The sequence below is a fragment of the Mobula birostris genome, chromosome 5 (genome assembly GCF_030028105.1).
Source record: "Mobula birostris isolate sMobBir1 chromosome 5, sMobBir1.hap1, whole genome shotgun sequence".
NCBI lineage: Eukaryota > Metazoa > Chordata > Chondrichthyes > Myliobatiformes > Myliobatidae > Mobula > Mobula birostris.
Window position 1 is genome coordinate 121,049,723 of NC_092374.1, and position 25,696 is coordinate 121,075,418.

Genomic DNA, 25,696 nt, shown 5'->3' on the forward strand with positions numbered 1-25,696 from the left:
ACTCATATGGGCTGGTAAATTACCTGCCTCATACTAATTTGTATATGACTAGATTGCATATTGAATGCTCCCCCCAATATGATAAAATAGATTCTTGATCTCACTATCGACCTCATTATGGCCTTGCACTTTACTGTCTACCTCCACTGCACTTTTTCCGTAACCGTAGCACTTTATTCTGCATTGTGTCATTAATTTACCTTCTATGACTGCAATGCACTATTGTAATGAATTGATCTGTATGGATGGCATGCAAAACAAGTTCAGTGCACCTCAGTTCATGTAGTAGTAATAAACCAACTTACCAATTTATCAGATTTGCAAATGCAAAATCTTTCCAGGCTGTCAATGGTTGATAAAAGAACATTGGCAGTAACAACTTTAGATCAAAAGGGAGATCTACATTGTAGCATCTGTGTGGGTGTCTTAGATTCTGCAAAGTTTACAGATATGACAAAATAGCTCCTTGGCAGTTTTCTAAACATCATTGGTGGCATTTCAAGATCTTTGTGTCTTTATGCCCACACTCATAAATCGGACAAACTCCATCCACCTTCAGCTTGTTGTTCTGTCCTTAACTACAATACATGTTTCTGCTTATTTGTGGTGTACACTTCCCACAACAGAGAACTTTCCAACATTATCATTCCCACTTGAGATTCAGGTTCCTTGAATGTTGCATACTAAAATCAGAAAAACCGACAAGAGCTTGCTTTCTGTTTTCTGTAGCATTTAATTATACACAAGGATTTAGAAAGGATAACAGAATGGTTTCAGGATAGACAGAATAGAGAGTTGCTTACATATTGTGTAATGATGTATAAGCAAACACAGATTCTCTCCATTCTCTATTTTTTCTCCATTCTGAATGCATACTAAGCAGGCCCAATAGAATCAAGCTCACCCTTACGGGCTACTTAGAAGAGAGTCCAAACAGTGATCTCTTTATCACTAGGTTTCTTCTGTTTCAAACCTTTCTCTCACCTCTTCTTTCTCTGCAGACTTCTTCTAGTTGCAGTACTTTGTGAGAGTCATTTATCAATACTCTGGATCAATCTCAACTCACCCCTTTTGGGCTATTGAAAGTTTAAACCAGTAACCCCACTCACTGGTGTCTTTCATTGATCAAAACCACCTTGACTCTGAGCATGTGTCTCTCTATGTGTGTCTGTGACAGGATCATCTAACCTTGCTTATTCAAAATAAGCCGCGAGGAACCAGAAACATTCATTGTCCATCAGACAACTCCACCTCTCTCACCATAGTAACCAAGCAATTTTGTAGTCAGTAGAAATCCAACAGTGTCCAAAAGTCAGTCTCATTCTCTCGGCATTTTAAAGTGACAGTCCACAGAAAAAAATAAACCCTAGGGGTATATAACACTATAAATTACAATAAGAAATGCATATAGAATAAATAGTGCATAAAGAATGCAAAAAATAGTGAGGTAGTGTTAAGACCATAAAATCATAAGATAAAGGAACAGAATTAGGCCATTTGGCCCATCAAGTTTGCTCCACCATTTCATCATGGTAGATCCAATTTTCCTCTCAGCTCAAATCTCCTGCCTTGCCCCTATATCCCTTGATGTTCAGACCAATCAAGACTCTACCAACCTCTGCCTAAATATGTATAAAGACTTGGCCTCCACACCTACCAGTGGCAATACGTTTCATAGATTCATCACTCTTTGGCTAAAGAAATTCCTGCTCATCTCCATCCTAAAAGGATGCTCCAGTATTCTGAGGCTGTGTCTCCTGGTCATAGACTCTCCCACCATAGAAAACATCTTCTTGACATTTACTATATCAAGGTGTTTTACCATTCTGAAGGGTCTTGGTCCAAAACATTGACTGTACCCTTTGCACAGTTTTTTGTATTTTCTCTCCGCTTAGAAAATAGTCATACTTTTCATTTCTTCCTCCAAAGTGCATGACTATACACTTCCCGACACTATATTCCACATGCCATTTCTTTGCCCATTCTCCTAATCTGTCTAAGTCCTTCTGTAGCCTCTCTACTTCCGCAAAACTACCTGCTCCACCACCTATCTTCATATCACATGAAAACTTTGCAATAAAGCTATCAATTCCATCGTCCAAATCATTAACGTATAATGTAAGAAGAATTGGTCTCAACACAGACCCCTGTGGAACACCACTAGTCACCAGCAACCAACCAGAAAAGGCTCCTTTTATTCCCACTCTTTGACTACTGCCAGTCAGCCACTGTGTTATCTATGATAGAATCTTCCCTGTAATACCACGGGCTCATAAGCACCCTCATGTGTGGCATTTTGTCAAAGGCCTTCTGAAAATCCAAATACGTAACATCAAAAGATTCTCCTTTGTTCATCCTGCTTGTTATTTCATCAAAGAATTCCAACAGATTTGTCAGGCAACATTTTGATTAACCATGCTGATTATGGCCTATTTTATCATTAGCTTTCAAGTACCCTGAAAGCTAATCTTTGATAATTGACTCCAACATCTTCCCAACCAGACTAACTGGCCTATAATTTCCTTCCTTCTGTCTCTCTACCTTAAAGTTCAAATTTCAAAGTAAATTTGTTATCGAAGTACATGTGTATTATCATATACACTATAACCATGAGATTAATTTTCTTATGGTCATATTCAATAAATTGATAAAATAATAGCCATAACAGAGTCAATGGAAGACTACCCAACTCTGGTGTTCAACCTGAGTGCAGAAGAAAATAAACTTCAAATACAAAAAAAAGAGAAATAATAATAATAATAATAATAATAATAAATAAATATTAATGATAAATAAGCAATAAATATTGAGAACATGAGGTGAGGAGTCCTTGGAAGTGAGTCCATTGGTTGTAGAAACATTTCAATAATGGGGCAAGTGAAGTTGAGTGAAGTATCCTCTTTTGGTTTAAGGGGTAGCAATTGTTTCTGAACCTGGTGGTGTGAATCATGAGACTCTTGTAACTTCTTCCAGGTGGCAGTAGTGAGAAGAGAGCATGGTGGGAATCCCTGATGATGAATGCTGCTTTCCTGTGACAGCGTTTTATGTAGATGTTCTCAATGGTTGGGAGGGCCCCACCCATGATGTATTGGGCCACACCCACCACCCCTTGTAGGATCTCCAGTCAAGGACACTGGTGACTCCACACCAGGCTGTGATACAGCCAGTCAACACATTCTCCATCACACTTCCACAGAAGCTTGTCTACATTTTAGATGTCACGCCAAATCTCCAAAAACTCCTAATCAGGTAGTACTGCCATACTGTCTTTGTAACTGCATCCATCTGCTGTGCCCAGGACGATGCTCCAAAATAATATCAATAAGGAATTTAAAGTCGCTGACCCTCTCCATCTCCAATCCTCCGATGAGGACTGGCTCATGGATCTCTGCTTTCCTTCCCATGACGTCAATAATCAGCTCCCTGGTCTTTCCCACACTAAGTTGGAGGTTGTTATGGCACCACTCATCCAAATCTTCAATCTGTAACCCCTCCCCCATACACTGATTCCTCACTACTCCCAGTTCAGCCCACGACCGTGGCAAGTTTATGCACTGTTGAGGAATCTGATGGAGGAGGAGAAGAAGCTGTTTCTTCGTTGTTGAGTGTGTGTGTTTAGGGTCCTGTGATTCCTCCATGATGGTAGTAATGTAAAGAGGGCACATGCTGAGTGGTGGTGGTCCTTAATGATAGACACTGCATGTCTGAGGTGTTGTCTTTTGAAGATGTCTTTAATGGTGGGGAGGCTAGTGCCCATGATGGAGCTGGCTGATTTCACAACCCTCTGCAGCTTTTTTCCCAGACTTGTGCACTGGTCCCTCTATAGTAAACGGTGATGCACCTGGTTAGAATGCTCTCCATAGTACATCTGTAGAAATTTGCTGGAGTCTTTGCTGACATTTCAAACCTCATCAAACGCCTTATGAAATATATCCATTGGAATGCTTTCTTCATAATTGCATCAATACACTGGGCCCAGGATAGATCTTCAGGGATGCTGACTCAAGGAACTTGAAGCTACTCACTCTTTCCATTGCTGGCCCCTCAATGAGGGCTGGTGACTTCCCTTGACTGTCCCTTCTTGAAGTTCACAATGAATTCCTTGGTTTTACTGATGTTGAGTGCAAGGTTGTTGTTGCAACTCAACTAAGCCAGCTGATCCATCTCACTCCTGGATGCCTTCTCGTCACCATCTGGGATTTTGCCAACTGTGTCACTGGCAAATTTATAGATGGTTTTTGTGCTGTGCCTAGCTACACAGTCATAGAGCACAGAAGTAGGTTTTTTGACCGATCATGCCAATGACCATAAATGAACCACCTCTCCATACTAACAGAAGAGATTCTGCAGATGCTGGAAATCCAGAGTAACACATACAAAATGCTGAAGGAACTCAGCATGTCCGGCAGCTTCCAGGGAAGTGAATAAACAGTGGACATTTAGAGACAAGACCCTTCTTCAGGACTGGAAAAGGAGGGGGAAGATGCCAGAATAAAAAGCTGGGGAGAGGGGAAGAAGGACTAGATAGAAGGTGATGGGTGAAGTCAGGTGGGTGGGAAAGGTAAAGAGCTTCAGAATAAGGAATTTGATAAGACAGAAGAATTGACCATGGGAGAAAGGGCCAAAGGAGGGACACCAGAGGGAATTATTAGCCAAGTAAGAAGAAGAGCTTAAGAGGCCGGAATCCCATTTACCAGCGGTCAGTCAATAGCTGTCTCTGTCTTGGCAATTCAAAAGTTCCTCCATATGTTTAAATATCATGACAGTATTCACCACCTATTCAGGAGCATCATACTGATTATCATTGGAAAATTGATTCAGATATCATACCTACTAATCACCATCAAATTGTTATAGTGCGATATGTGTAAAATGTAACTGGATTTACTGATAGAGATTCTGTGCATTGCCCAAATTACCTCCCTTTAATACTTTGGCCCAGGATTTGCAGGCAGTGTAGCAACACACTTCACAGCTTCATGCCATTTCTAATCTAATATTGTTGCATTGCGCGAATGCTTTAGTTTATTTCAAGATGTGGTTAAAAAATGTCACACAGAGCTGATGCTTTGAGGTATGCTAATAACGTATTGTGGTTGGTAATCAAACCTAACAATAATGCGAAAATCATTGCAAAAGGAACTTCTCCAACACTTCTTCTTTGTTAAAATAGCTTCATGGACATTACAATGTAACACAAGAGAACTTTGAGCTTCAGTCCCTGGGGCTGGAGATTCATCCTTTGTCACTTGTACTGCTGTCCATTACATTCCTCCAATAAATTCCATTTCAATGTTCAATATTCATCCGCAGAAGAACTGCTTGCTCATTATAAGGACCATTGAAAATTAATTCTGATTGTCAGTCTTTGCATTTTATATTTATATGTATACAGATGGTAAAAATTCCCCATTCAGTATTTGCCAGTTGTTTCATTTATTATGCTGTTCAACTGTAGATAAATAAATATCATTTACTTCAGTCTGTAAATGCTGTGTAATATCTACCAGTTCAAAAAGTCTTCTGGTAACACTGAATGAGACTATGATCAATTCAATAAATGAAAGATTATATAGAAACTAAAATAGTTGAGAGGTTACAGCTATTTGTCCATTTTGGTAGAGAATAAAGAGCAATTGCACTTGAACAATGGCACTCCTCTGAGACTTGATGTTGTTAAGAAAGGAAGGGATGAGAAGGGAAATTTGGAAAAGTGTATAAAAAGGAAAAGAGTGAAATAGTTCTATTTTGTAGTCAATCTATTTCATCTCACATGAAGATAATTTATCTTTCTGTTGCATTTTGTCAGTTGTGTCCTAATGATCTTACCTTTAGTTATTTGTTGTAAACTTAGTTCAAAGTTCAAAGTAAATTTATTATCAAAGTACTGTGATGAGAATACACATAGATAAGATGTTAGCTGTCCTGTGTGATCAGCAGTTGGTCTGCCAACTGTCTTCAAGAGAGAGATAAGGAACACAATGAAACAGCATTTGGAGATGTGTAATGAAGGGACAGGAGAGAGAGAGCTGTCTGGAGCGGCTCCCCCTTTGAACCCTGAACTGTTTGAAGTGATGGACAGGCGATACCCCAGCAGGGGGATAAAAAGGGACCAGTTCGCTAAGGCACACACACACACGACACCCGAGGTAACGAGACCCTGGAAGCGGTGCGCCTCTCACGAGTCGGTGGGAAGTACCGGACAACGCACAGGGTGGAAAGGTACGATCAGCGGGAACCCGGTGTGTGTCCGCCCTTGCTTGGGTGCCAGGTTCACTGCAGAGGATCGACCACATCTGGAGGAGGGGTCACAGTCGGTGACCTCAGGTGACATCACCAAGGACCTGCCCAAAAGCTGTTTGTGAGCAATATCGCCGGTCTGTGAGTGGAAGCCGTGTCTGAATGATCAGTCGTTCCCGTTCTCTCTCTCTCTCTCTCTCTCCCCCCACGTTGTCCATCGCCATGGAAACGATTACTACGAACTGAACTAAATTGGACTGAACTTTTGTGTCACTTTGAAATTTGGTCATTTACCCCTAGACAACGATAGAGCTTGATTGATGCTGTTATCTTAATTCTGTGCACATGTGTGTTTATCATTGCTGAACTGTTGCATTTATTATCCTTTCGATTACTGTGTTGCTTGTTTCTTTAATAAAACTTTCTTAGTTCTAGTAATCCAGACTCCAACTGAGTGATCCATTTCTGCTGGTTTGGCAACTCAGTTAAGGGGTATGTAACATAAGTGGGGGCTCGTCCGGGATTTTGAACGCTAAATTTGGGACGGAGTAAATTGGTTGGGTTAAAATTCCCGAAAGAAAGAAAAGACAAACAGCAGAAATGGAGGCTGAGGAATTTATAAAAGCGCTGACCTTGGAGGCACTGGAGGATGCCAGGAAATCGGAATTGGTAGCTGTGGCCAAACAGTTGAATCTTGCTAAGGTGAAGTCGACAATGAGGAGAGAGGAGATACACAGAGCTATCGTAGAGCACTATGTATCTAAGGGTGTGTTTCCCCAAGGCGAGCTGGGGGTGGTGTCTATTGAAAAACCTGCTGGAGACGCGGTACAGGTACAGCTTGAAAAACTGAGACTCGAGCACGAGTTCCGGGTACGGCAATTAGACCACGAAGAGAGACAGATGGAGAGAGAGGAGAAAGAGAGGGACAGACAGTTGGAGAGAGAGGAGAAACAGAGGGAAAGGGAATTTGAATTGGAGAAGTTAAGGTTAAGGGCAGAGCAGGGGCTCGTGCCGAACCAAGGTGGAGGGTTCCGGGTGACCCAGGAGGTTAGGCTGGTTCCCCCATTTGACGATACCGACGTGGATCGGTACTTTCTCCACTTCGAAAAAGTGGCTATAAGTCAGGAATGGCCGAGGGATAAGTGGGCTGTGTTACATCAGAGTGTACTGAAAGGGAAAGCCCAAGAAGCTTACTCCGCTTTGTCCGTTGAAGACGCCCAGAGGTATGAGGTGGTAAAAGAGGCCGTCCTCAGGATTTATGAGTTGGTCCCGGAGGCATACCGGCAGAGGTTCCGGAATGCGAGGAAGCAGTGGGACCGCACGTATTTGGAGTTTGCCCGTGAGATGCAGACATATTGTGAGCATTGGTGTGCCTCGAAGGGGGTAGAGGGGGATTATGACAGACTACTACAGCTGATCCTGATTGAGCAGTTTAAAGGTTGTGTCCCTGAGGGTATGAGACCCTACCTCGATGAGAAAGAGGCAGCCACGTTAGCCGCAACTGCTAAGTTAGCGGATGAGTATGCGTTGACGCATAAAATGAAGTTTGCCCCGAGTAAAGGCTACCAAAAGGGTCGTCAGGACGGCGGGGAGAGTCCGCCAGAAAAGTCAGTAAGTAAGCCGGCGGCTAGTGAAAAGGATAAGGTAGACTGGGAGCAGTCTGGTAGGAAGTCTCCTGGGATCGTCTGTTATAATTGCGGGAAAGTCGGACACTTTGCGTCCAGGTGCTTTGCCCCAAAGAAGGAGACGGGAAAAGGAAAAACAACGATTTTGAATGGCTGTATCGAGCTGTTAAGCGAACCGCTAGGGAAGGGCAGGTCTGAAAAAGTTCAGGAAGGGCGCGAAAGGTTTATCTCGGCCAGATTGGTGTCAGTGAAGGAGGGGTTAAAACCAGTTCCAGTGCGGATCTGGAGAGACACGGGAGCGTGTCAGTCACTAATACTGAAGAGTGTATTAGAGTTTAGCTCAGAGACCCCGACTGGGGAGGTAGAGGTCAAAGGTGTTGGGGAAGGGACAGAGTCAGTCCCTTTGCACCAGATACACTTACAAAGCAACCTGGTCTCTGGACTAGTCACGATCGGGGTGAGGTCCAAATTACCGATGAAAGGCGTGGAAGTCTTGCTCGGTAATGACATCGCCGGGGGAATCGTGTTCCCAGTCGTGAGATTGACAGGTCAGCCTGCCAGCAGTGAGGCCCCGCCCATGGACTCACAGGTTCATCATGGGGCTGCGGTGGTAAATTTAGCTGAGACATTTCTGCCAACCTTGTACGAGAAGAGGGTAGAAAATGGAAAGAAAGAGTGTAGTGAGACAAGAGGCAGTGAGGGAGCTGGGACAGACGTAGCAGTAGCCAGGAAAGAATTTGTGCCGACGCAGGAGCGAGACGAGGGGCTGATGGTTTTGGCGGAGACAGCTCTCTCTGACACAGCTTTAACAAGGGAACTAGTAGGCTATTGTGCGGAGGAGGAAGTGCTAAGGAAGAAAGGGAGACCAAGTACCATGCCCGCCGATGAGGAGTGGGGGGTGGTGCAAAAGAGTTATGGGGATGAGGTTTTTAACATGGCCCACGAGGTACACCCTGGTGGACATTTTGCGGTGCTGGAGGAAACAGTTGGTTGAATCATGAAAGAGGTTTACCGGCTGCCCAGGGGGAAGGATGTTATTGATCATGACCGACGCGAACTGAGACAGTCACATGCTTTTGATATGCTAACAAACCTAGTCGGTGTTAGCGTGGAAATCAATGAAGCTAGGGGCCCCCTGATAAGAGGAAAAAAACATTTTGAAAAGATTAGTATGGGATCGATCAGATGGGAGAAGGCTATTGTTTTGGCCAGGTCTACTGATAAGGTCTCTCCCTTAATCCCCGAACAAAGCGAATCTTTAGCAGAAGTAATTAAACGACTCGCACCCGTGTGCTTGATTGTCCCGAGGCGATGCAAAGAACTGGGACGTTGGGCGATGTCTGTCACAATAGGGCAGCCTAGCAAACAACATCTATATATAATGAGTAATTCAGTGACTAAAGGGCTGATGAACACAGAGGTGTGTATTGGCAATTTAATACGGCTGTCTGAAGCCAGCTTGATAGTGAACCTTGAAAAAAATGAATTCGGCCACACGAGGGTCACTTACCTGGGAATTGTGGTGACACAGGGGCAGCTGGCAGCGATGCAAGCTACAGTGCAGGCTATCGCTGACCTCCCAACCCCGACAGACAAGAGGGCCCTCAGAAGGCTCTTGGAGATGGTGGGGTACTGTAGGAAGTTTTGCAATAACTCTGCGGTCTCTACCCCTCCCCCCTCCTACTAAGCCCTTGCGAGAGAAAACTAAGTCGGAATGGGACGACCCTTGTTGTTGTGGTCCGGGACAAAACCAAATGAGAGGTTACATTGATCGAAATTCATCAGTATTTTTGGCCACTATGAAGTTTGCTGAGTTGGAGCCTGGTCTAAGGGATTACTAATAACACATGTAAAATGCGATGACTGTCTGTCAAAGGTGTTGACAACTTCAAACTCGCTGTGTTAGCCAAATAGCTGATAAAGATGTATATTTGTGCGTGTATCAAATAATGTATTCATGTTTGTAATTTTTACCTCCCGGTAAAAATCCTTAAAGGGGGGAAATGTGATGAGAATACACATAGATAAGATGTTAGCTGTCCTGTGTGATCAGCAGTTGGTCTGCCACCTGTCTTCAAGAGAGAGATAAGGAACACAATGAAACAGCATCTGGAGATGTGTAATGAAGGGACGGGAGAGAGAGAGCTGTCTGGGGCGGCTCCCCCTTTGAACCCTGAACTGTTTGAAGTGATGGACAGGCGATACCCCAGCAGGGGGATAAAAAGGGACCGGTTTGCTAAGGCACACACACACACATGACACCCGAGGTAACGAGACCCTGGAAGCGGTGCGCCTCTCACGAGTCGGTGGGAAGTACCGGACAACGCACAGGGTGGAAAGGTACGATCAGCGGGAACCCGGTGTGTGTCTGCCCTTGCTTGGGTGCCAGGTTCACTGCAGAGGATCGACCGCATCTGGAGGAGGGGTCACAGTCGGTGACCTCAGGTGACATCACCAAGGACCTGCCCGAAAGCTGTTTGTGAGCAATATCGCCGGTCTGTGAGTGGAAGCCGTGTCTGAATGATCAGTCGTTCCCGTTCTCTCTCTCTCTCTCTCTCTCCCCCCACGTTGTCCATCGCCACGGCAACGATTACTGCGAACTGAACTAAATTGGACTGAACTTTTGTGTCACTTTGAAATTTGGTCATTTACCCCTAGACAACGATAGAGCTTGATTGATGCTGTTATCTTAATTCTGTGCACATGTGTGTTTATCATTGCTGAACTGTTGCATTTATTATCCTTTCGATTACTGTGTTGCTTGTTTCTTTAATAAAACTTTCTTAGTTCTAGTAATCCAGACTCCAACTGAGTGATCCATTTCTGCTGGCTTGGCAACCCAGTTACGGGGTACGTAACAGTACATACATGTCACCATTTACAACACTAAGATTCATTTTCTGGTGGGAATTCTCAGTAAATCCAAGAACCATAATAGAATCAGTGAAATACTGCACCCATCTGGGCAGACAAAAAGAAAAAAAAACATTGCAAAATGCAATAAACTGGGCAGATACAAAAGAAAACAAGCAAACAAACAAACAAACAAACAAATAAATAAATAAGCAATAAATATCGAGGTTATGAGATGGTGAGTCGATAGAAAGTGAGCCCATAGATTGTGGCAACACACAAAATGCTGGAAATTGTGAGAAGAGTTCAGTGGTGGGGCAAGTGGTCATCTGGGAGTGAAGCCTTGTTGTCACCTATGTCACTTGGTTTCACTTTGGATGAGGTAATAGCATTCAAACCCTGCCACAGCTGTTGAGTGAAGTTATCCCCTCTGGTTCAGGAGCCTGATGATTGAGGGTAATAACTCTTCCTGAACCTGGTGGTGTAGGTTCAGAGACTCCTGCACCTTCTATCTGATCAGTGAGACCAGAGGAAGATCTAGATGTGGGAGTCCCTGATGATGGATGCTGCTTTCTTACGACAGTGTTCTGTGTAGATGTGTTCTGCGCCCATGATGACCTACTCCAGAGATATGTGGACAAACCCAGACTTATTCACAGGGGTAATACTGGAAAAAATGTTACAATATTCCAGGGGTGAGATAACAGAGATTGTCCTCACTCAATTGTGGCATTAAGTTGTCCAGTCACGGCTGAGCTCAATGGAATCAAGGGGATAACATTTCAATGACTTCGATACCCATTCTCATACCTATACAAAGGAAGGAGACTGTGATTCTTGGTGGTTAGTTATGCCATTTCCGGTACTGCAGAAGTTGCACAGAGCCATGTCCTGCATCCCACTGTCCTCATTTGTTTTTATTCTTTCAACCGCAAGGTCAGAAGTGGGGATGTTTGCTGATGTTTCCACATCCTGCTGTAAATGAAACAGCCCACGCAGGAAGACCCAGACAACATCGAGGCATGAGGCTGTTATGTGGCTAGAAGCATCTGTGGAACAACAATGCAGTGGACAACATCAACAAGAGAAAATCTGAACATGTGCTTTTGAAATTCAGTGGCATTACCATCACTCAGATCTTTGTCATTAACATCCTAGAAAAGGATTGAATTTCTTTGTATTTCACTCTTCACTTGCTTCCTTTGCAGAGTCAGAATGGCGGAAACTTTGGAATTTCTCAGTGCCTTTCTTTTGTTTCTTTTTTATTTCTTTCATTTTGTTTGTTCAGTTTTTCTTTGTGCATATTTCTCAAAGCTTCTTCAATGTCACGAAGGTGCCTCCATGTTTGGTGGTGAAAGCAAGCATAGAAGGCATTGAGGTCATCTGGGAGTGAAGCCTTATTGTCATCTATGTCACTTGGTTTCGCTTTGGATGAGGTAATAGCATTCAAACCCTGCCACAGGATGTCGAACATCCTTCTGTGATTCAAGTTTGGCCTGGAATTGCCACTTCATACATGAGATGACTTTCCAGTGATTGTAACTGGGCATCCTGTATTTTAATCACAAACAAGAGAAAATCTGCAGATGCTGGAAATCCAAGCAACACACACAAATGCTGGAGTCCTGCTGAAGGATCTCAGCCTGAAACGTCGACAGTACTCTTTTCCATAGGTGCTGCCTGGCCTGCTGAGACCTCCCTCCCCAGCTTTTGTGTGTGCATCTTGTAATTTACTTGGTCACCAGACCTGAATGCCGCTGATCTGGCCCTCAGCAAATTGCAGGTCTAATTATTCATCCAGGACTTCCGGTTGGGGAAGACTCGGAATGATTTGTTGGGACACACTCATTTATATCTGTTTTTATTAGCTTAGATGCTAAGATAGAGTCCTTGATCATGGCCCAGCCCACCAACTCTAAGCAATCCTGTAGGCATTCCTCTGCCTCCTGTGAGCATCTCTTTATATCAGTAACTTTACTCTTTAGCCTCTGCCTATATGCAGATAGGAGGAAGTCAGACAAGTGGTCTGGTTTCCCACAATGTGGTCTAGGTGTGGAACTGCAGTTATTCATAATTGTAGTATAGCATCGGTGAAGTGTGTGTTGGGACCCCTGGAGCTGCAGGTGATCTGATGATGATATTTGGGCAAAAAATTCTTCAAACAAACCTGATTAAAGTCCCTGACAATTATTTGAAAAGTATTGGGGTTGGTAGGCTGTTTCTTGTTTGTGGATGGCAACACTCAGTATCTCGAGTCCCTGCTTCACATCGATCTTTGACAGAATTAGGTTTACTTAACCATGATTCATTTTGCATGATCTTGCTCGGTTTTCAAAAATTCCACCAATTTCTTTTTTTTTAATTACTGAACTTTTCCAGGATTCAGCACTTCTCTCACTAAACTACATGTACAATTTCCCACTACATTTTACATTTACTAGAGAGATATCTGTTAATCTTTATTATTGATACTGCTTGTAGTATGTAGTTGTATTTAACAGTTTTTGCCTCCATGTTTTGGTTGAGTCAATTACTGCCACTGACACAGTCATTTTTTATTCCTTCTTAGTTGTAGATTTTTTTTTAAAAACAGATTTCTGTTAGACTTCCCTTTTTATATAAAGAGAAAATAAACTTCCTTTAAGGAAGTTTATTTATTTTCTTCTAACTTGCAAAGTGCACGTGACTGCAAATACAGTCCTAGCAGAGGTCAACTACAAGGTCATCTGCCAAAGATCAAAACAATGACAGAAGATAAGATCCAAAAATCACCATAACCCTTGACCAAACGTATACTTCAGTTATGCATACTACAACATGCTTTATGTACATTCACTAGATAGATAGCAACGGTTCAAGAAAATTCTTAAAACAACCTTCTTAAGTGGAGTTAATAATGTGCTACAGGTGCTTCCCTTATGATGGATGACCACATCCTAAAAAAGTAAATAAAACAAAAATTGGATTTGTTGCCTTTAAGATGAAACATAAATTGCTAGTCCATTCACATAGATATAAAGTCACTGAAAATGTTAATTTACAGGCTATCTTCACTAAAACTGATGATATCATTATATTGTTATGCTGGCTGAGGAAGTGTGCTAGTTCAATTTACAACTGCATTTCCTATATTAAAAAAAACCTTCAAATGTCTTTCTTTAGCTCCATTTTTTGGGGGACAAGACATCACTATCATATGATGTTACAGCATATGTGGAAATCATTAGCAGTTTTATTGTATGCTCTGGAATAAATCAATAAAAGATAGCAGCATATTAAGGGAAGATGTGAGCAATAATCTCTATAGTCAATTCATATATAACCACATTAATTAAGTATATGGTCTGGTCGGTAATTTGCACTGATTTTTTTTCACTAAATGTAAATTTCTAAGTCCAAGAGTGTACTGGATTGGTCAAGGCAACTGAATGGATTATCATCTGTTTTATTTATAGATCTGGTCATCTGAAATCCACTGTAAGACCAAAAGATCAATTTTATTTCTCAGTGAGGAAACAAAGTAAGTGAGACTGGAGCCTCCAAATCCAAACAACCCTCCCATAGAGCTTTTGGGGTCTTGGGAAGTTCACTTGGATGAAAGCACAGATCGGAAATACTACTTTAACACAAACACAAAAGAGAAGACTTGGAAACCACCTAGGCTCTTTCTGGGAATGCAGAACATGAAGGTAAATGGATATGTTTTCAAATAAAATGGTTTTTTTTATATCACTTTCATATGGCATTAGAGGAAATTACTTAGCTTGTTCAAAGTTCAAATTAATGTTATTACCAAAGTACATATATGACATCATATACTACCCTGAGGTTCATTTTCTTGTGGGCATTCAAAGTTAATACAAAGAAATGCAATAGAATATAGGATAAAGTGCACACAAACAAAGATGGACAAACAGCAAATGCGCAAAAGACAACAAATTGTAACAATACAAAAAATAATTATAATAAATAAGTGAGGAAATAAATAAATAATTATTGGGAACATGAGTCCTTGAACGTGAGTTCATCAGTTCAGTGTTGAGATGAGTGAAGTTATGCACTCGGGTTCAGAAGCCTGATGGTTGAGGGGTAAAGAACCTGATAGTGTGGGACCTTAGGCTCATATACCTCCTTCCTGATGGCAGCTGCAAAGAGATAGTATGGTCTGGAGCCATATACATTGGTTTTCAGAGATATCCCATCATATTCATCTCCTGTGAGATGTAGTTTGTAATACTTTGCACATTAAAGTTAGAGTTTCTGGAGTGTGGGGCAATTATACAAAATTAATACTTCCAATTAGGCATATGAAAAATTAATGACATCTAAGATATTTCACAATTTGAAAGCAAATAATTGATTTTTACCATGTTGAGTTTTAATTAAGTCCTCACCAATATCTGTAAAGTTATAATAATCGACCATCTTGCGTCCTAGTTGAGCTTCATATTTTTTGGGTTTCTCAGTCAAACCATTTCCTTGTAATAATTACATATAACATTTTATAGGGTATTAGCACAATAATAAAATGTAATTTTAATTTTTCTACCTAATCTATATTGTTTTATGTTTCCTTCACCATTTCTGTTATTTTTATATATGGGTGATTGCCTGATTTATCCATATAATAGTAATATATCTTGTTATTCTGAATGGCAAGATTTGGCATGTGTTGAAGAGTTTTGTTGTGGAGCATTAACTTACCACTCTATTTATTATTTATATGCAAGATGATATTGAAGAACCCACAGATGACACTATGATAGAGATATTTAAGTAAAACAGCTGAGAGTACAAAATTGCATTGCCATAAAGTTAGATTGAGTGAGTGGACTGAAAGCTTGTAAATGGAGTTATCACTGGAAAGTGTAAGGTCATCTACTTCGAATCCAAAAGAGATAAATCAGAATTTCGACCAGTAAAGAGGTTTAAATCCACACATATTAATCATTAAAAGCCAACAGGCAAAAATAAAAAAAAAACAATTAAAAAGGTTAATGGAATATTGGCCATTATTTCAAAGGGCACAAAATCGGGAACATGACTGCATAGTGATTATACTGTTGTACTATTAATCCAGACAGCAAGATTACTGATCTGATGATTGGATTTAAAATTCCACCACCATAGCAGAAGAAGCTGAATTTAAATAAACCTGGTATGGTTTAATAGTTACATTAATGAAGACTTTAATTCTACAGCATTGTCATGAAATACTCATCTGGTTAATTGATATTCTTTAGGGAAACAAATTTGGCATCTTTACCCACTTGGCTGAAATATAACATATCACAGTGTTTGACCCTGAATAGTTACCTTTAACACAAGGGCTGAGTTAATCAGGTCAAAACACCTGCGCAAGGTCATTAAATGTTAATGTTGTCAATAATGCTACATTCCATGAATAAATATGACAAAATACACTCAGAGACCATTTATTAGATACATCTGAACACCTACTCGTTAATACACATATCAAATCACCCAATCATGAGCTAGCAACTCAATGCAAGAAAAGAATGTGGAGGTAGTCAAGAGGTTCATTTGTTGTTCAGACATAACATCAAAATGGAAAAGGAATATGACCTAAGTGACTTTGACCATGTTGGCACCAGATGGGGTGATTTGAGTATCTCAGAAACTGCTGATCTCCTGGATTTTCAATCACAGCAGTCCCTAGAATTTACAGAGAATGATGTAAAAAAAAAACAGAAAACATCTAGCAAGCAGCAGTTCTGTGGGTGAAAATGCCTTGTTGATGAGAAAGGTCAGTGGAGAATGGTCAGACTGGTTCAAGCTGAGAAGGAGGTATCAGTAACTCAAATAACAACACATTACAACAGCGTTGTGCAGAAGCACATCACTGAGTGCACAACATATTGAACCTTGAAATGGATGGGCAACAGATGAGGAAGACCATAAGTATATATTCAGTGGCCACTTTGTTAGGTATCTCCTGTATACCTTTCTTCAGCATACACCTCTCTCCTGAATACCACAATAAAACCTGCCTCTATAGCTACTTTCAGAATTCAGACATGTGTTAGTATCCAGAATCAAAATGGGATTTATTATCACTGATATATCTAGTGAAATTTGTTGTTTTGTGACAGCATTACAGTGCAAGACATGAAAATTATTGTAAGGTACAAATAAATAAACAGTTCAAAAGAGAAATATTGTGGTCATGTTCATGATTTCATGGACCATTTAAAATCAGACACTGGAAGAGAAGAAGATGTTGTAAAACGTTGAATGTGGTTCTTTGGACTCCTCCATCTTCTCTCTGAAGGAATTGATCCAAAGAGTCCCAGGTGGTAAGGGTTTTTAATGATGGATGCTGCTTTCTTGAAGCAGTGCCTTTTGAAGATAACCTCAGTGGTGGGAAAACACGTGCCCATGATGGAGTTGGCTGAGTCTGCAGCCTCTTACAATCATACATATAGGAGCCTCCACTCCAGGTAGTGATGCAACCAGACAGAATAATCTCCAGCATACATTTGTAAACATTTGCTGGAAATTTTGGTGATATACCAAATCTTCTCAAGCTCTAAAGGAAATGTAACTCTTGGCAAGCCTTGTTCATGATTGCATCAATATGCAAGGCCCACGATGGATATTGACGTGCTCTACAGATAAAATGTTTCCTAACATCACTACTAATTCTCTTCCTCTTCTGATCTTTAATCCTTGACTCCTTCCCTGATAGGAACAGTGTCACAGTGTAGTCACTTTGTCCACACCACTCATTATTTCCATAAGACCATAAGATATAGGACCAGAATTAAGCCATTCAGTCCTTTGAGTCTGTGCCATTCGATCAAGGCTGATTTATTGTTCACTTTGATCCAATAAAGCCATTGTCAACAGCAGCAGTTCAATTTCGTTACAATCTATTGAAAACATAGAGAAGCGATTGATCGTTTGCTCATTAAGTTACCTTTCCAAGTCAGTGCAATAAGACCATAAGACCATAGGACATAAGAACAGAATTAGTCTATTCTGTCCGTCAAGTCTGCTCCGCCATTCTATCATGGCTGATTTATTATCTCTCTTAACCCATTCTCCTGCTTTCTTCCCATAACCTTTGACAACCTTACTAATCAAGAACCTATCAACCTCTGCTCGAAATATACTCAATAACTTCACCTCCACAGTCATCTGTGGCAACAAATTCCACAGATTTACCACACCCTGGCTAAAGAAGTTCTGAGTCAGTTGCACTTTTCCTCAATCCCAGTCACGCACTGTTGAACTTGAATACCACCCCACCCCCCCACCCCCGGTCACCGGTCTGCAAGAATATTGTCAATATTAAACCGGATGGTGGTGCGAAAAAGGTTGGGAACCCCTGTTCTAAAGGGACAACCTTCTATTCTGAAACCATACTCTTTGATCTTAGACTGCCCCATTATAGGAAATTCCACTGCAAGTCTACTATTCCACTATGCCTACACCTTTCAATATCCAGATACTTCCATCAGATATCTCCTCAGCTTTCTCTGAAGGAAGCAATCCTAGCCTCTCTCGTCTGCCCTTGATCTAAGGTTCTATTGATAAACCGATAGTTGTGCTGGTTTTAATTATCAACTTCTCAGTCAGTCTTCTCTTTCAATGACTTGTGCACCTATACCATTAATTTCCTTTGCTCTTACACCCTTTTTACAAATAGTATCTTTTATTCTTTGTTGCCTCTCCTCATTCTTCTATCCAAATGCATCAGCTTACATTTCCCTTGATACTTTTTTTCTACTGGTCAGTTTTTATTCTATTTCAGTCCATCATTAATCTATTCACAATGCATAATATTGCCAAGTTTTGTACCATTTGCAAATTTAGAACTCTAGCTTTCATGCAACTCTTAGTCATCATTACAGAAGAAGCATTGTCGTCATGGGTGATTTCAACATTCCCAATATTGATCGAAGGTGGTGGGGAGGAGATACGTCTCTACCAAAGGATGTGTAAGGCACTCCTTCCCTCTGCTAGCCTGCAGGAGACCCTTGGGCAAGGTGTAGCACCTGCTTAACTCCCTGATCAGGGTTGTGTGAAGCCGTGGGAGTGGGTGATTGATGATTGTACGAATAGTTGCTGCATATCACCAAGTCCCGGTTGTGCGACTGCTGACAGCAGTCAGACAATCTCTGAAGAGTATTGAGAATGGTTGGGGTCACCCATATTGTGAAAACACACTGGCCAGTGGAAGGCATGGCAAACTACTCCTGCAGAAAAATTTTTCCAAGAACAATCAACGTAATGGAAATGCCATGATTGCCTACATCATATGACAAGGCACATAATGAATGAACATATGAATATTGATTGGCATCTCCTTAGTACAAAAGTTTTAAATGGAGCAGAACTTGTTAGGTGTGTCCAGGAAGGATTCTTGACACAATATATAAATAGACAGACCTACTTGTCGAGAGGCCATACTGGATCTAGTACTAGGCGATGAACTTGGTCAGTTGACAGATCGCTCAGTGGGTGAGCAGCTTAGCGACAGAGACCACAACTTCCTGAGCTTTACCATTGCCTTAGATTGGGGATAAGAGCAGATGGTATACAGAAGTATTTAATTGGGTCAGGGTAAATTATGATGCTATTAGGCAGGGTATAGATGTACTCAGTCAAATGTAGACAGAAATATGGATGTTGTTTAGGAAGCACTGACATAGGTTTGTGCATAGGTATGTCACATTATGGGAGTGAGAAGATGAAAGAACCATGGCTGACAAGAGAAGTAGAACATCAGGTCCGGGGAAAGAAGGAAGCATACTTAAGATTTAGGAAGCAAGGATTAGACATGGCACTGGAGAGTTACTAGCTAGCCAGGAATGATGGATGTTCGGACAGTTAGAAGGGGATATGAAAATGCATTGTTGAGTGTGATTAAGGAAAACTCCAAGAAGTTCGACACATATGTGAAGAACAGTAGGATGACTAGAGTGCGGGTAGGACTAATCAGGGACAGAAGAGGAAGCATGTGCCTAGAGTCAGAAGATGTAGGGGAGGTTCTTTATGAATACCTTGCTTCATTATTCACTTTGAAGAATGTAAGGACAGTGTAGAACAGGCTACTATGCTGGAACATGTTGACGTTAAGAAAGCGGATGTGCTGGAACTTTTGAAAAACATTAGGAGGGATAAGTTCTGGGATCTTACAGGATATATCCCAGGTCAGAATGGGAATTGAAGGAAGAGGTGGCTGCATCTTTGGTGATAATCTATGCATCCTAACTGGCCAGAGGAGTAGTACCAGAACATTGAAGGATGGCAAATATTGTATACTTATTTAAGAAAAATAGGGTTAATCTTAGAAATTATAGACCAGTGAGTGATGTGTCAGTGGTGGCAAACTGATGGACAGTACTCTTAGGGACTGGATTTATGAGCTTATGGAAAATGTAGTCTGATATTGGGATCATCAATATGACTATGTGAGGGGCAGGTTGGCCTCTCAAGACAGATTGAATTCTTTGAGGATGTGACCCAACAGATTGAATGAAGGTACAGAAGTGGAAGTGGTGTATATGGATTGAAGTAAAGTGTTTGTCAAGGTAAGCTTATCCAGAAAGTCAGGAAGCATGGGATTCAGGGGAACTTGGCTGTGTGGATTCAGAATTGGCTTGCCCACAGAGAGCGTAGGACAGTGGTAGATGGAACATGTTCTACTTGGAGGTTGGTGACCAGCGGTATTCTGCAGGGATCGGTTCTGGGATCCCTACTCTTTGTGATTTTAATAGCTAATTTAGATGAGGGAGGGTGGTTTGGTAAGTTTGCAGATAACATGAAGGTTGGTGGTGCTGTAGATAGTGCAGAAGGTTGTCATAGTTTACAATGAGACATTGATAGGATGCAGAACCGGGCTAAGTATTGTCAAATGGAGCTCCATCCACCACCATCCCCTATCACTTCCCTCAACCACTACCCCCCTCCTAAACGCATGCATACACCTCACTTCTATATCTGCTGCAATGTTCCATTCTGCCTTTAGTTGGGATATCACATAAATTAGCATTTGCTTTTGAACAAAATCTTTTCTTCAGATGGCTTGAAAATTAGAAAGAAATGTTAACTTATGTCACAGTATTGAAGCAAGAATCCACGATGATAATGTTGCAATCAGCTTGAGAGAGATCTGGGACACAATCATGTTGGTATCCAGTGGCTGAAGGGGATTTACCTATTACTGCAAATTGATCAGTAGTCCCAAGGGATAAACCAAATTGGAAAACAGACATATTTTCAAGTAGTTCTACTTGGCAGTCCATACAGGAGGTCAGGTTTTGAAAAAAATATATTGTATAACACATTCCATTGTTACAATTTGATATGGAATTTCTTGATGACTTTTTAGAATTTCAATTATAACTCTACAGACAATTCTTATTAAATCCTCATCTGCTAGAATATGACTTGAAGCTTACAAGTTTATTTTCATCAATAAAGTCTGTTCCAATGATAGTAATAACATTGATTTTTTTTTCACAGACCACATAAGCAATTTGTGGTGACTCTGCTGTTTTCTTTTGTGTTTACAACAAGAAAATTGAAAAATAGCTTGAATCTCCTTCAGAGAATCTATACCAGTTGATGCCATAAGGGATATAGTCTGCTGTAATGTCTAAAAGGATCTAAAAAATATTCATAGGGGACCTCTAACTCCTTTGGACTTTTAACATTCTTAGCATTAAATGACTTGAGAATAAATCATTAAATGATATGAAGCCAATGAATATGAGGTACAAGTAATATTTGCTTAAGAACAAGACTTTTGATATGATGATGGGAGTTATTGGCTTCATCCTAGTTCAAATTAATTTACACTTCTGCTAAAATTGTACTTCAACATATATAAGGATCCATTTGCTAATATCACAGCATATAATAACACATAATACTTTATTTAATGAAATTTCTGGTTGATTGAAACAATTTATGAAAAATAAAATAAGCCATTATGCATTTCAACTCTGCACCCTTATTCAATAAAATTAAGAATGATTTTCTACATCATCTCCTGCTTCCTATAATCAGCCTATATCTCTCTATTATCTTTGTATCCAAAGTGCTATGCAATTTTGGCTTTGTTTGTCTACCCTCTTGCTGTGGAAAGGATGACACCTCTCTCTCCCTTGTTAGTGAGAGAGAGAGAGAGAGAGAGAGAGAGAGAGAGACCGTGGCATGTTGAATTGTTGGGTGTACAATCGTTTTATTACACTGCAGATCATGGTCTCTCTGTGAGGACTTTGCAATTCCTGGCTTGCTGGGCAGTGGGCACTGATGCTTTATTCTGGAACAAGTGGAAGGACAGGGGTGAGAGGGAGGGTTGATGCTTTGTTGATGCATGCATGTGGAAGGAGGAAAGGGGGCTTTAGGGTTCTAATATTTTTCTGTCATTCACTGTTCGGGTTTTTTTCATCCTGTTTCATGGCATCTGTGAAGAGTAAGAATCTCAGGTTGTATACTGTATACATTCTCTGATATTAAATGGAACCATGGAACCATATTCATGATGCTTGGGGTAAGTTGTAAAGTTTAGAACCTAGTTTATTGAATATCACCTCAATTCAGTCATTACTGAATTGCTCAGTTCCAGAGTTCCAAATCATTAGCAATCTCCTCTTTGTAACAACCTATCAGAGTACTTAAGAACTGTATATTTATTGACAAAATTATAGTACCTCCTATTGCTCTAATTAACAGTGAATATGGTCTATATTTACTCAATCTCTTCCCTAAATATCATTCTAGTAGACTCTACTCCCACTAACTCAAACATTTACTTCCTTAAGAAAAGAAACTAAAAGTTATACTGGAGACACAAGTGACCGCAGATTCTGGAATCTGGCACCTCAAGCAAGCTGTGTTGAAAGGAATTGTCAATTCTTTGGAACAAACCTTGCATGTCCCAATATTGACAATCCCTTTCCTCCCACAGATGTCACTCAATCCACTGAGTTCTTTCAGCAGATAGGTTTTTGAAGGAAAATTATACAAATGGTACTTTGTATTTCAAATATGGCATTTCAAACTAAGCCTCAAACATTTACAGCAGTACATCTTTACTCAAGTACCATAACCCCATCCCAATAAAGGCTAAAATGTAAACCCAAGAGAATTTGTAGATGCTGGATGTCTGGAGCAGCACACAAAATACTGGAGGAACTCAGCAGGTCAGGTATGATCTATGGAAGGGAATAAACAGTCTATTTTTTTTTGCACTGAGACCCTTCATTAGGACTGGAAAGGAAGGGGGTAAAATCAAGAATAAGTTGGTTGGAGGAGAAGAAGGAGAATAAGACATCAGGTGAAGGGAAAGGTGGGTGGCTGGGGGACAGGTTGATGGGGTGAGAGAAGTTGATTGAAGTTATCCCCTCTGGTTCAAGAGCTTGATGGTTGAGGGGTAATAACTGTTCCTGAATCTGGCAGTGTGTGTCCTAGGACTCCTGTACCCTCTTCCCTAATGGCATTAGCGAGAACAGAGTATGTCCAATATGGTGCTTTTGATGTATGCTGTTTTCCTGCCACAACGGTCTGTGTAGATGTACTCAGAGGGGGGAGAGTTTTACCGTGATGGACTGGACCATACCCACTACTTTTTGTAAGATCTTTCCGTTCAAGGAAATTGGTATTTCCATACCAGGCTGTGCTGCAGCCAGTCAATATACTCTCCATCACACATCTATAGACGTACGTCAAAGTTTAAAATTACATGCCGGATCTTTGCAAACTTCTGAGAAAGTAGAGGCGCTGTTGTAGTTTCCTCATAATGGCACTGACTGTGTATGCTGGACCCAGAACAGATCAGCTGAAATGATAACACAGAGGAATTTAAAGTTGCTAGCCCTCTCCTCTGAGGAGGACTGGTTCAAGGACCTCCAGGTTCCCCTCTTCATGTCAACAATTATCTCCTTGGCCTTGCTTGCATTGAGAAAGAGGTTGTTGTTGTGGCATCACTCAGCAAAATTTATGATCTCTCTCCTATATGCTGCTTCATCACCTCCTTTGATTCACCCAGTGATAGTGGTGGTGTCAGCAAATATAAATATGGCATTGGAGCTGTACTTAGCCTCACAATCATAAGTGTAAAGCAAGTAGAGCAGGGGGCTAGACACACAGCCTTATGGTGCATCTGTCCTACTAGAGATTGTGGAGGAGATGTTGTCACCAATTCGAGCTTACTGTGGTCTGTAAATGAGGATGTAGTTGCGCAGGAGGCATTAAGGTCCTGGTCTTGAGCTCATTGATTAGCTTCGAGGAGATGATAGTATTGAATGTTGAGTTCTAGTCAATGAAGGACATCCTGATGTATGGATCTTCACTGTCCAGCTGTTCCAGGATAGAGTGAAGATTCAAGGAAATGGCATCTGCTGTTGACCTGTTGTGATGGGAGGCAAACTGGAGCAGATCCAAATCACTTCTCAGGCAGGAGTTGATATGTATCATCACCAGCCTCTCAAAGCACTTCATCACAGTGGATATAAGTGGTACTGGATAGAGGCATGTAACCACATTCTTCTTACTTGAAGCCTACCTGAATCAGGCGACTACCTCAGACTGCCGAAGCAAGAGGTTAAAGATACTGGTGAACACTTCAGCCATTTAAACAGCACAATAATGCAGATGCAATAAATCTAAAATTAAAAGAAAGTGCTAGAAACATGCAGAAGGCCAGACAGTACTTGTGGAAGTTGAAACATTCCTGTTTTCATTCTAGCTGAAAAAACTTGTTTAACCACACTTCCTACTGCTATAAGTTTTAAGTCAGAAGTAGTAATTAATTTTTAGGGTTCATAACTGTTTTCTGTTAGAGTTATTCATGAGCAGGGTACACTCGATCTATGTGTTAATAAGAAAAGCAGAAGGAATGGTTTCTGAGTAATAACATCTTACATCAGTGCAAATATTAGCTTAGATGAGCTTCAAATACATTTCATAATTGAGCTGTACTGTATTTTTACAACTATAGTTAAATGTTGATAACTTGATTAAAATGTTCAATTTATATTGCATCTCTGATAGTTTTCCACAGCTAGTCAAGTACTTTTCCATTGAATTTGCTTCACTGCCAGAAGTGGAAGCTTTCAGAAGAAACATTAAACCAAGGGTCTGGACTTTCTGTCAGATGCATTATTTCAAAGCAATTAGGGAAATATTCCTGCTTTGCTGGCAAATAATTAGTCCATCAACCAGCAATCTATACAGTGCCTTGAAAAAATATTGGGCTCCCAATCCTTTGTTCACATAAATGAATACTACAACCAATGATCTTGATTCACTTAACTGAGAATTTATTATGTGTGAATTACATACTTGTTTTCTTCACAGTAGAAGCCAAAAAACAGTGAAAACTGTAAAGTATGAAAACCTAAATATTCAAAACCTGATATGTTAGCAGTTCAAAAGTACTCATTCCCCTTTGTTCAGTACTTAGTTGAACTACCTCTCACAGCGACTACTGCCAGTAGTCTTTTTGAATAAGTGTCTATTAGCTTTGCACATCGTGGTGGAGCAAGATTTGCCCATTATTCCTTGCAAAATTGCTCAAACTGTGCCAGGTTAGTTGGGGAGCAGCAGTGAACAGCTACAGTATCTTGAGGTCTTGCCAGAGATGGTTAATCGGTTAAGGTCAGCACTGACTGGGCCACTCAGTGATATCACTTTTCTTCATTTGAAGCCACTCCATGGTTGCTCTGGCAGTGTGCTTTGGGTCACTGTCCTGCTGAAAAAAATGAATTTCCTCCCCAGTTTAAGCTTTCTGGCAGAGGCTATTGGGTTTTTATCCAGAATCTCTTTGTATTTAGCAACATTCGTCTTCCCATCAATCTGACCTGATTTCCAGTCTCTGCCACAGAAAAGCATCCCCATAGCATGTTTCTCTCTCCACCACTCTTTACAGTAACAATGCTGCTATCTGGTTCATGTTAGAATTAGATTTATGCTACACTTACTGCTAAAAAACAAATCATACC

General features: G+C 40.9%; 1 protein-coding gene across 3 annotated transcripts in view; it reads left to right on the top strand.

Annotated features, from left to right (window-relative positions):
• arhgap15 (Rho GTPase activating protein 15) overlaps window positions 1–25,696 on the top strand; it is a 737,150-nt gene that overhangs the window by 50,554 nt on the left and 660,900 nt on the right. For all 3 annotated transcript variants that reach the window (XM_072258610.1, XM_072258612.1, XM_072258613.1), the window contains exon 2: window positions 14,174–14,407. In XM_072258610.1, coding sequence (XP_072114711.1) covers window positions 14,393–14,407 — 15 coding nt within the window. In that variant the 5' untranslated portion in view covers window positions 14,174–14,392. The remainder of the gene's footprint in view (window positions 1–14,173; window positions 14,408–25,696) is intronic.